The sequence below is a fragment of the Lynx canadensis genome, chromosome F1 (assembly GCF_007474595.2).
Source record: "Lynx canadensis isolate LIC74 chromosome F1, mLynCan4.pri.v2, whole genome shotgun sequence".
Taxonomy (NCBI): Eukaryota; Metazoa; Chordata; class Mammalia; order Carnivora; family Felidae; genus Lynx; species Lynx canadensis.
The window spans coordinates 36490499-36504053 of NC_044319.2; the positions used below are offsets into that span (position 1 = coordinate 36490499).

At 34.5% G+C, this 13555-nt stretch overlaps 1 protein-coding gene across 2 annotated transcripts in view; it reads right to left on the reverse strand.

Annotated features, from left to right (window-relative positions):
• Positions 1 to 13555, reverse strand: part of DENND1B (DENN domain containing 1B) — a 267622-nt gene that overhangs the window by 147498 nt on the left and 106569 nt on the right. For both annotated transcript variants that reach the window (XM_030301760.1, XM_032591871.1), the window contains exons 4-5: positions 9882 to 9931; positions 7790 to 7909 (exon numbers count right to left, since the gene is read on the reverse strand). In XM_030301760.1, coding sequence (XP_030157620.1) covers positions 7790 to 7909; positions 9882 to 9931 — 170 coding nt within the window. The remainder of the gene's footprint in view (positions 1 to 7789; positions 7910 to 9881; positions 9932 to 13555) is intronic.

Here is a 13555-nt window from a genome sequence, read left to right on the forward strand (position 1 = left end):
TTTTGTGAAGACATAAGGCAAAACACAGTAAGTATAAAGTCATGAATCCATTTTGTGGCAGTAAGAAGACTTCCCCCACACTTGTGCTTCCACTATAGAGCTGATAAAACTTTTACATCCAAAAGTCAAAGGTTAAATAAAGGAAAGGAAATGTTTTTTGTCAAATAGTCAGGTAACCACTAACAGTCTAAGTGATCAGCAGGAACCTAACTTAGAGTAATCAAATAAAACTAAGGAAACTGCCTTTCCGTAGAAAAACGTCTCATGTCTAGAGGCTGTTTTTCTGTCTGGAAAATTGACACAAAATGTGTAAAATTGAAACATTCTGCTTCTCAGGGATTTGCCCAGAGGAAGAGTGTGAAAGCTTCAAGTTTGGTATGAGTTAAAGTGCAGGGGGAGGCACAGGAGGGGACTACAAAGGCCCTAAACACTAAACATCAATCTGTCTTCCTTATTAGGGCATTTCATTTGGAACCCTTGGCAACACTTTTATCGTTCTAAAATTATGTTAATCAAATTAGGGGGAGAAAAAGTTATTTCTTGCATTTTTGTTAGCATGTGAAAGCAATTCTAAATACAAACAACGGCAAGATTTAAATTAGTAATATCTCAGAACATTTTGGAAATCTTGTTAAGCTAGGATAGATATGCCATAGAAAGAGCTAAAGTATACAACCATGGTTGAAAATTCAAAAGTAAACATCAACTTTTATACTTAATTTTACTTCATATTAAAAATCTTAACCACCTTTAAATGTATTTCATCCTCATTATGACTATCTTTAAGGACCTAAAATATTTTAAACTGTTAAATATCAACAAACTCAAGAGACATTTATATTTTTCTTTTAAAACTTAGATCGTTAAAATACAACCACTAGAAGGCAATACAAATGAAAAGATTTTTTTGTGAATATATATTTAATCACAATAGAGAAAATTTAAAGTGTTTAGCAGAATATTACAAAGGCAACAGAAAAATATTAATTTCTATCTAAGGATATTAAATCATTTAATATTGAGAATAACCCCTAAATAATAAAACCAGTATTATCTCATAGAGGAATACCTAAGAATGGTGTATGTTTCAATATAAATGGCTGATTCTGCACAACAGGTTCATGGACAAGGTATGAAAAGTTTTCATATTTGAAAGTCATAATATATTCCAGGTAAAGATACATGTAACTAAAAATTTAAAGAACTATAATCAGAAAGGAAATCATCTTTGTGTTAAATCTCAACTTTTAAGGAAAGAAAAAACTGTCGATTGAGCATGTGCAAACCTCTTAGCACTTACAGGGGATACTGTGAAAGCCACTGCAACTTTCCCAATTTATAAACTGCTGTACTTGCATGCATTCATTTTAAAAATTTTGACTAAAGACTAAGTTCATTATTTAGTTTGCTATCTGACAGGAAGATTTGTAAATGTATTTTAACAAGTCTTACAGAAATGAGGCAAGAATGAAATACAAAAATTTAAGTAAGTGTTGCACATACAAGTGCCTTTATTTTCTTTTTTACACTTCTCTGGATCTTCCTCATTTTCCCTAGTAAAATATATTATTTTTGTTATCAGAAAAACATGGTTAAAGACATATATGTCTGTCTCTTGCTTATGCAAGTATTTTGTCATATTTCTAAAATTTTAGCCCTATTAAAGGCTAAACTCTAAGAAGCCTTAGAACTAAGGTGGGATTCTAAGAAAACTAGGACACTCCCACAAAACAGAATCAAACATTACTCCCAAGTTAAAACTCAGAATACCAGCATAGGTGATTCTCTCATACAACCCTGCAAGCACCACGTTCCATAATTTAAAACAAAACAAAAACAACAACAACAACAAAAACCCACATACAAAAAAATCCTGGTCTTCAGATGAATAGGCCTGATCGCCCTAACTAATCCTGTGAATAGTTTATTAGATAATTCTACCTTCCTTCCCCACTCACCTCAGAAAATTACTAAATTCTGAGTCTTGGTTTCATATTGAAACAAACAAACGTTCTTCTACATCTTAAGGATACAATGAAATTAAATGAGCAGTGTTGGAAGGGAAACAAACAATAGGAAATAAATTATAGACATAGCAGCATTTCTCCAACCACCTCGTAATTGAAATTATAGAAAAACACTAATCTCAGGTTCCGTGATGGGGATGGGAAAGTCATTTCACAAGCCATATTTTTTTCTCTTCCAAAGGTCATTCTTTCACACACTGTGACTCCAAATTTCAAAGGCAAGGGCACAGAATGAAACGACCCTTTCCATTCTTAATTGTGCTATACCACAATGATCAAGTGACTCCCTTTGAAGGGCCTTTAATAAAACACACTAGTAAAATAATCTCTTATCTTGCAAAGAGACTACATATTTTAACTGACAAAAGATGATCTGGTTAAATTCCTACTGATTTTCGTATGCTATTTATAGTTCTAATATCTAGATTTTAGAACAAGGAAAAGCTGGTTAAAATGCCTCATTCATCACACAAAAAAATGGATAAATGCTGAAATGTGTAAAGTAAAACAAAATTAGAGATCTACCCTTCTAAGTCTTTTTTATAAATATATACAATGATATGTTAATATATGCTCTTTCTCATTGTTAACTACTTCTTAAAATACATGAATTTATATACACATATAAATTGTTCTTTAATAATATAAGAACGTACCATGAAAGAAACTTTTCATTTCACAATATATCATAAACATTTCTCTGAGTCAGAATCTGTATGTATATATAATTTTCCCTAATAGAATAAATAATATCCATCCTGTCATTTATACATTAATTTAATTATTCAACAAATAACTATTAAGAATTCACTATGTGCCAGGCACTATTGTAGGCACTGGGAGAGTAACACACCAGTGAAAAACACAGAGAACATTCTAGCAGGTAAGGGGGGGTTGGTTACCAGGGGAGACTGGGGAATGTACCATAACATACTTAATCGACTCCTACTGAGGGATATTTATGTCCCATTTTTTTGCTTATAAACCATGCTGTAGTAACTTTGCTCACACTTTACTGATGACTACGGGCAATATTCCTGAGATTTAAAATTGTGGACCTATAATTAAGTTAAGGAGCATGAGATTTTACAAATCTGATAGGTATTATTAAATTGAGGTTATGTCATTTTATAGTCCCATAAACAGTACATGACATGTCTGTTTCCCCTCATGTTGTTTTTTTTATTCCACTTCTGTCAATCTTAATGTGCTCAGTTCTATCACCTTCAGTAAGGCCGAGCATCATTCATAGGTGTATATGCTATTTAAATTTCCTGTGTGAATATGTTATTCAGATACTTTACTTATTCTTTTTTTGGGGGGGGTGGTAAAGTCATATAAGGTTTTTTTTTTAATTTTTTTTAAAATTTTTTAAAATTTACATCCCTAGTTAGCATATAGTGAACAATGATTTCAGGAGTAGATTCCTTAATGCCCCTTACCCATTTAGCCCATCCCCCTTCCCACAACCCCTCCAGTAACCCTCAGTTTGTTCTCCATATGTATGAGTCTCTTCTGTTTTGTCCCCCTCCCTGTTTTTATATTATTTTTGTTTCCCTTCCCTTATGTTCATCTGTTTTGTCTCTTAAAGTCCTCATATGAGTGAAGTCATAGGATTTTTGTCTTTCTCTGACTAATTTCACTTAGCATAATGCCCTCCAGTTCCATCCATGTAGTTGCAAACGACAAGATTTCATTCTTTTTGATCGCCGAGTAATACTCCATTGTGTGTATTATATGTGTATATATACACATATACATATATACCACATCTTTATCCATTCATCCATCAATGAACATTTGGGCTCTTTCCATACTTTGGCTCTTGTTGATAGTGCTGCTATAAACATGGGGGTGCATGTGTCCCTTCGAACAGCACACCTGTATCCCTTGGATAAATGCCTAGTAGTGCAATTGCTGGGACGGAGGGTAGTTCTATTTCTAGTTTTTTGAGGATTTACTTATTCTTCTATTGGGCTCTGTGTCATTAACTTGTAGGTATTTATTATGTATCATGGCTATTAACTCTGTTACAGTGATTGTAAATATATTCTTATCACTTCATTATTGTTTTTTGGTTTGGGTTTTTTTTTTTTAAGTAGGCTTCACACTCAGTGCAGAGCCCAAAGCAGGGCTTGAACTCATGACCCTGAAATCAAGACCTGAGCTGAGATCAAGAGTCAGATGCTTAAACAACTGAGCCACCCAGGTGCCACTCATTATTGGTATTTTTAATTCCCTTATTATTGTTGTCATCTAACAAAAGCTTCCATCATCATACAAAGATGCCAATCTTTTTGGTCTCAAGATTCAATAGCAGGGATGGATATAAAAGCACTCATAACTACAGTAATTTTTAAAAACCAACAATATTTTCTTCTAGTACATTTAAAGTTTTATCCTTCCTTTCAATAATTATAAAGTTAAATCTAAACTGGGGGGAGACCTGCTCTAATTCATAGGCAAACCAGGACCCAGAACACCATTATTCTCCTTACTATAGCATTTAAGAGATTTGTTAAAATTATTTTCACAGACATACATTAATTACTATTAAGCTATTTTAATAGCTTAAAATAGGTATTTACCTATAACAATTTTTAATGTTTATTTATTTTTGAGAGAGAAAGAGAGACAGAGACAGAGCACAAGTGGGGAAGGGGTCAAGAGAGAAGGAGACACAGAATCTGAAGTAGCTCCAGGCTCTGAGCTGTCAGCACAGAGCCCGATGCAGGGCTGGAACCCATGAGCCATGAGATCATGACCTTAGCTAAAGTTGGACACTCAACCAACTGAGCCACCCAGGCACCCCAACAACTTTCTGAATACGCTGCTGAATTCCACTAAGTTTTAATTCTCTTTCACAATTAAAAGTAAATAGCTCTCTAATTTACTGGCTATTCTCTAATCTGGCTATTCTCAACAGAGCACATTGCCTTTCAGGACAAAGATTCTGTTATGCCATTAAAATCTTGAGATGGCAGTCTTTTTTAAATTTCCTAGGAAAAACTAAGCTGGAGAATAGAAACTTGTCAATTAAAGACTCTCCCCTATTTTTTTTTTTTCATAAAGCCTTGATACCTATTTCTTATCTACCAGAAAGCACTGTCACATGACAAAAATAAATGAACAGATACAGATGAAAAAGGAATATTTTTTAAACATAAAATAACCCAGTAATGCAGATCGTGAAAGGTTTTCTTTATTGGCATGTATGATTTTACTCTTTCATTAATGTATGTAATATAACTTTATTTTCTGCGGGTCAAACTATTCCTAATCCAAAAAGTACTACAACACTCAGATGTTCTTCTACATATACAAGTTTGACAACAATAACTTGATTACTGTAACTTTTTTAGATTCTGTTTTCTCCAAATTAATGACCCCTGGTTTGGAGACATGAACACTATACCAGTCATTCACGAATTTAACAAATAGCTATAGTCCTTTTTTGTGTAAATATTCTGAAGTAATATTGGCTTTCCTAAACTTAAGCAGAAATTTCCAAGAATGTTTATTCTATAAGCACATTTGTAGGGACTATTCTGAATATTTAAGAACGGTTTGCTAATTATGAATAGGTTCAGTGTATTCAAAATATTTTAACAGTTCAACATGAAGACAAAGGTTCATAATCTTTAATTATCAATATCAGGAACTCATTTCAGAGGCAATGAGGTAAGTTGTAAAAATGCAGGTTCAAATATTACAGAAAAATGATGTCTGTAATTTACTCTCAAGTGGGTCAGCAAAAACAACCATAAGAGAAAGAGAGAGAAAAAGAATTTGCTTGTGGGTGTATGTGTACTGAGAGGGACATGGAGGAAGGAGAGAGAGAAGCATGTTAACAATTGTGAATCTGGTTGATGTATATACAAGAGTTCACTGTAGTATTCTTGAAATTCTTCTGTAAATTTGACATTTTAACGAAAAATCTTAAGATTGTCAGAGAAAAATTAGAAGGACATACAGCTTTTGGTCTTTCTCTGAGGACAAACCTGTCTTGGACAGAGTAGATAAGGTTATACCCCCCTTTGGAAACTTCAGCATGAAAACAATGATAAAAGGAGCTTTTCCAACCCATTTTCCACACTGTCACCCCCACTCTCAATGCACAACCAACCAGCTTTAAATTGTAAGAATCACAACCTATAGTTTGAAGCATAATACTCGTCCAGATAAAACATAATTACTTGCAAAACAGTTAAGCATTTACTTTCAAATAAAGATTGAAGAAAATTCTCCAACTCTAACAAATGTTCTGAGTAAATTTAGAACCTAAAGCACAAAGAATGCTATGAATGTAGCTAAACAGCAAACGAACATCAAATTTACACCAAAGCTTTCTTTGCAATATTTTACTATTAAATGTTATTTCTTTTCCTACAAGCATTTCTATAGAATCTAGCTTGACCAATATCCATATTATAACCACAGTATAGAATCTTATTTTTGTGGAATACATCTGGATTTCAGATTCATCAAGACATACTAAAGGGAAGCTAATTTTTAGGTCCCTTCCTTGTCAACAGCCAGCATCTCAGAACCCTAGGTCTACAAAAAGGAGACACATTCTTTTTTTTTTTTTTTTTTATTATTATATATATATGAAATTTATTGACAAATTGGTTTCCATACAACACCCAGTGCTCATCCCAAAAGGTGCCCTCCTCAATACCCATCACCCACCCTCCCCTCCCTCCCACCCCCCATCAACCCTCAGTTTGTTCTCAGTTTTTAACAGTCTCTTATGCTTTGGCAAGGAGACACATTCTTTTTTTTTTTTTTTTTTTTTTAATTTTTTTTTTCAACATTTATTTATTTTTGGGACAGAGAGAGACAGAGCATGAACGGGGGAGGGGCAGAGAGAGAGGGAGACACAGAATCCGAAACAGGCTCCAGGCTCTGAGCCATCAGCCCAGAGCCCGACGCGGGGCTCGAACCCACGGACCGCGAGATCGTGACCTGGCTGAAGTCGGACGCTTAACCGACTGCGCCACCCAGGCGCCCCAAGGAGACACATTCTTAACTACATATTGAGGCAAGCAGATGATGTAAGCGACTGAAGCAGGACAGGCAGGACTGGTGACAAACTAGCAAACTCATGGCACAACTACAAACCTGCTGCTTAGTTCCAGCTTATTGCTGCTACTGGGAAGTGCAAGACCAGAATTAGCAGTCATTCCCATTTGGCAAAAGAAATCAGAAACTTGAATTTTAGGCAAAATTTTACTACAATGTATAAAGTTAGAAACATCTTCAAAATGTTTAAAACATCACAGGACCAATAAAACATCTCTGAACATTTCTGACCCAGAATCACCAGTTTATAACCGTTGCCCTAAAGCAGTAACTTAACTTTCAAAAATACAAGTTCTGGATCAGTGGTAGAAAAGGGCATGCATACTGTCATTGACTTTTTTTGCATCTTATTTAACAGATGACATATATATTATTTGAACTCACATCTAAATATTTAATTTTCCAAAACACAAACCCACAAAAACGAATCGTAAAAGAGTCAATTCTTCCAAGAAAAATTTTACTGTTACTGGTAAATCTTTAAGCCTAATTGATACTATATATAGAAAATAAAATTATTTTTCAACTTACTTAGATCTAGAGAAAACATATAAGCAAAAAAATATTATACACATTATTTTTAAGCATCCTAAGCACAACAAAGTACCAAAGAAAGGCACAGTTAATGATTAATACATCCAGTTTTGTTTTGGTTTGGTTTTACTACAAATACTCACCTGAGAATGCACAAGCAAATTTTGCCTCCTGATGTGAGTCTGCAGAATCCAAATCTCTGTTTACTTTCAATGTCTGTCAGTACAAAGGTAAAGTGCTGTCCAACTTGATTCTGGGATACTCTAAAACACAGCAATATTACAAAACTTTAATGCGTCTTTTGCGTGAGAATTTTCTTAAAGAAAAACGAAACAAGAATATATGTACATGAGGCACTGGTTTCACCTTCCCAATCAGTTGGTTCTCAAATCTAGAACTAGGTTCTAAAACTAAAATGAGTGTGAAATGTGCAAGCGAAATCATGAGCTGAATATCACAGAAAGTTGTAACATCTTACAGGCTGAGCAATTAAACATATACAGACTAACCCCTTAGTAGGGAATCATAAGGTATTTCACCGTAAGCTGGCACATGTCTGAAAGTACTTACAAAATATTTCATAAATCTGAAAATACTCTTACTGAGACCATGGAAGTGAGAACCAAGACACGATGACTGATTCTGCTCAACTCCTGCCTCTATTTTCATGATTTTATTTTAAAATTGCTTAGACAGCAAATCAGGTTGCTTTAGAATCCAATGGCAGCCCCTACCAACTCTGTTTAATTGCTTCTTCTGCTGACATTCTCACCCAGTAAAGTACCATAAAAATTACTATTGGCACTTTTTTTAGCATTCTCTTCTAGAGCTACCCATACACTGAGTAGATTTCCAATCGCAAAACAAGAGTGCAATTTCTACAGAAAAAGCTTACTATGAAGAATTGAAGTGAACCGTGACCTGAGTATCAGGCTATCACACATACTCTGTGTCACACTGCAGTGTAAGGTGCAATGTAAATTATTACACTGAATCTTTATCAGCATTTGAACTATAGAAATACATTTCCTGTTACTGGCTATAATCTTGCCCTTAGACAACCATAACTGAACATCTGCTTCCTTGTCCCAAGGTAAGATATCCATCGCACCGAAAATTTTGGTTTTGAAACAGCCACAGGAATTAGGTAAAAAGAAGTAAGTTACTTTACTACTATAGCATTCCAATACTACAAATTGCCTTCAATTGTCAGGAAATCCTGTATTTCAAGTGCTGAACATTTACCAAACACACTTTGAAGTGGACAGTTTTGAAAACAATTTCACAAACTTCAAAAACAACCTCTAGTGCCTGCTGTGCCCTCTAGTGCTCAATGTTCACAATATACTTTCGAGAGCTTTTCTTCATTTATTTTATCTTTGCTATTAGTTTGAAAATTGCAAGTTTAACAAGCACAATTTACTCTCCAGAAAGGAGGTAAATAAAACAAGGGGTATCGATACTTATTAGTATCAATTAGCCCATCATTCACAAGGCATGATCTTAAATATTGTAAATTTCAGATTTTTACTCATCTTTACTTTAGCAAAATATTTTCTGAAAATAAATTTTCTTTTAAAACCCCTCATATCATACTCTTAAAAAACTGATAATAGGGTGTGAAAATCACATGAGAAACAAGTGACCTGTTTTTACGCTCAAAGGCCCATATATTCTGTGAAATTCCAACTACACACAGGTAATACTCTATTCATTCAGTATTTGTTCAGTAAAATACAAACATAATGAGATTTTCAAAACTGCTGGGAGGGTTTCCCTGCAGCCTTCCATAATATTGCACTATTTCTATACAGCTATTCTTGGGAGACAACTAGTCATGGGTTTTACAATATCACACAGATGGTCTTTTCAATTAGGGTGAAGTGAGATAGAAACCAGGATATATACATCTCATTTTAAAAGACACAATTCTAAGGCTCTGATTAAGGACACAGTGATATTTTTTTCTGCAGGTGCTTACAATATGTACCTGAAGAACAAAAGGAAGAAAGGATCCTTAAGACTTCTAACTGGCCATAGTGGAGAAAACAAAAGATATAGTGATGTAAAAAGGCTACTTCTCTCCAAATATTATTTAATTTTTTTGTTGTTGTTAGAAGCGGTGAAGAGAAAGACATTTCTTTGTACTAAAAAACACATATCATCATTTTAAAGTGCTCACTAAGAGGAGTTGAAGTTACTTTGAATGATGCCTTATATACCCTTATACCGTACCTTTCAATGTCAAAGGGGAAACAGAACTTGGGCACGCTCTGTAGTACTTCCTGCAAATGCAAATTAAAAAAAAAAAGCTTTAGAATATTTTAAAAGATGCAGTTAAAACTTTTCTTGAGACATTTTCTAGGGAGGAAAAAAGTTTGTTTTTTTTTTTTTTCCTTAGGAAAAATAGCACAGGTTCCTAGACTAAAATAATTGATTATTAAAAAGGAATTAAGTTGGTGCTTTGGCAGATTGCACTGACAATGCCACGGAAGCCCCAGGAGGGAAAGGCCTGGCCTGAAGGGTATTAACACCCTTCACATCCCCGCTGGGATTCCCTTCAACAAGGCCATATGGATTTTACAAGAAGCACCGCACCATATGGGTAAGCTACGTCTGCTGCTACTTGTACCACAGACTAGCCACAGGGACTTCTGACAGATCCTGGCTCAAAAATATAAATGTTGTTTCAATTAAAATGCAGGCAGAGAAAAGGGAATGAAGTTGGCAGCAGAATGAATTACTGAGAGGTAAAACAACGCTACATGTCCCATAGTAAAATGGTTAAAAAAAAAAAAAAAAAGACGTTCTATGGCTAAAGAAACACATTTATATGTTTCTCTCAGTAAATTCAACAAGAGTAACATCAAGTTTATCTCAAATAACATTCTTTAAAAGAATGCGTATCTAAAAATAAGCCCTTAAATTTAAAACAACATACCTTCTATTCTATGCATTTTTGTTTATGAATTGCCTCATATGAAAATCAATGTTTTAACTGAGCACAGAAAATAACCTATTGATTTTGAAACCTGCAGTGATTTTATAGTCATTATAAAATAATTTTAAAAGCTTTTGGAAGTCATACTCGTTAACAGTCATAATAAAATACAAATAACGGACGCTTGGAAAAAAACTGAGAAAGATCTATTTTGTTATATATGAAAAACAACTAAAAATTAACTCTGATTCTAAACTTAAACTTTAGAATTGAAGATCACATCATATAAGTTCAAAGCCAGGTAACTTTACAAGACAAAGCAGAGATTTAGGAGAATGTTTCCTATCAAAAAGAAAAAAAGAGCAAATATCTTCAGGCAGTAGTCACCCCCATCAAAACTACCAGCTCTTTACCAATAAAATTTGCGTCCAGAGAAAATATTAATATCTGAATATTTAAATCCTCTGCAGAAACATAATACTGAGTGTTTTAAAGTAGAATCTATTAAGTCTTTTAACCTGTAGACTACAATGAGGTATTAATTAATAACATCACATTGCAAAATTCCAATGGCAATACCTATGAAAGCTTCAAGAGCCTTATGACGCTAAAGCAGAAAGAAAAGCATCATGTAAAAAAGCAACCTTCTACCTTTAGGGCAGGGTACCCTGGTTTGCTTATGAACACATACATACCTTTAAAAATATGAGCACAGACCCCATATTTAGAAAAAGCTGTTTTACTATTGAAAGCATTCTGTTACATGTAATTAAAAGAGCTGCTAAACTTGAAATAATTTAAATTACTGAAACTGAAAACAGTTCACTTGACCATTGCTAATCCTTGCTACAAAAAGTGAAGCCATTTATCGTATTCACTACGCCTATGAACACTATTTTGATATCCCCCCTACAAAGTTCATATAATTTCTATAACAATATAGATATTTCAAGCTCATTGTCTACTTCTAAATACCCCAAAGTAGTAATATATTTCCTATCAATTTTTAAGACTCAAATTAAGAAGAATGTTTCCCGGTTTAGTTGCTCAATCTTTCACACCCTCCCCCTCCCTCCTTCTACACGCAACACACAGGCACACACTTCTGCAAAACAGCCTCAGCTCGCTTCCCAACTGGCAGAAGCATCCCTCAGGGGACAAGTCTTTAAACCTCCGCACTCTTTAAAATTCAACCAGCCAGCAGGTCTATAGACTAGTGTATAAACAGTATAGACAAAAAAATCCTCTCTCAGCTTATGTCAGTGACAAAGCAACTCAGCAGTTGACTGTTTCTCCCCTGACAGTATAAGCTGGGTTTACACAGATCAATAGCTGAAAGTCCTACCTAGCTCCCAGGGCTCGGTTTTCTTCCTTAATTACAGGTGCTATTCAAACTGAAGTTAAAAAAGAAAAGACAGAGAGACAGAGAGAGTGAGAGAGAGTTGAAGGAGGAATAAGATACATGCAAATGGGTTTTTTGGGAGGATCCTTTCAGCAATAATGTTAATTGGAAATTATACTTTTATATGCATTGGAAGTGTTCATAAAGTCTGATATTTCCATCATAAGGTGATTTTGATATCAAACACACACGCACAGTTCTGAATTGGGATCCACAGATTATGTAAAAGATTTAAGATCATACTCTTCAAAAGTTTTGTTTCTCTGTTCTCTACAGGCTTTGTTTTCAGGCAATACCTGATTCCCTTGGCCAAGAAAAATTATTTGAGTTTTCCGGATTATCTTAAATCTCTCAAATATATTTTATATAAAAAGAACACATTGACTAAAATGTTAAGTGTTAAAAAATAGTAATAACAAAAAGAATGAAGTAGAATATACAATTATGAAGAGCAAAATACAAAGGGCATAACACATATATATGCATATGCCCTAAAAACAACACATCTGCTGTCCTATAAATGACTGGAAATAAGGACTGATGAAAATTTATACATTGGGGTGGGTGTTTTTGGTACTATATCCCACATCTGTATTAATAAGCTGTGCAGTCAAATAAAGGAGAAGAGAGTAAACTGCTAGTGTTAGAGGGGTTTATTAACTCTTTATCCCACAACGCTACTGTTCAACATTACAATTAATCAAATAAAAGGGGGAAAAAGCACTTAGAATCTACTTTTGAAAAACTAAAATATGTAGAGTCTACCTCCTGATGAAAGTTCAATAATTACAAATGTCTTGGAATTTCTCAGAGAAGAATCTAAGATGAAATGAGTCATGTCATTGCTGACATCACTAATTGTTTTCTTCTTTCTCCACTACTTCTTCCCCTGCCTCCAAAGTTCTACACCTCCTCTCTTCCACACCAATAAGGTATATCTGCCAAGACAATTTCGTTTTCACCCATGGTCCAGTACAACTACCAAATCTCATCGTCTTGCAGTTAGATATTTCTGACTCAGGATTTATATATTTAACTACTCTGCAGTACCAATTTCTGACACCTCAAATTCAGAATATGCAAAACTGAAGTAATTCTTTTAGTTGTAGTCCTTATCACCTAGAAGAGCGCAACACCTACCCAGTTACCCAAACCAAAACAGGTGTTGTCTAGACCCCTTCCCTTTCCTGATTCCCCAAATAAAATCAGTCATTCTTCAAGTCCTCTTAATGGAATTTCAAACTATCTTCTTCCAGAGTCCTCAATGGGAGGGCAGTAAGAATAGAAGATAAGGTGGTTAAGAATCAAACGGGAAGGTCCTTCAAAATCATTTGATCACCCACACTCTAGCGCCATAAGGGTCTGACTCTTTAACTTAGTTTGAATACCACCATAATTTAAGAAATAAGACTAACTGTATCAATGTAGGGTGCTTAATATATAAGGAATAGTTATTCTTTCACTGCAATAATGACAAGGTAGATTTGTTCAGGACAGGTTAATTCAACATCCTCTTTGAGGACCCAGGAATCTGCTGTCCTGCTTTGTTGTCCTGAGTTTGTTGGT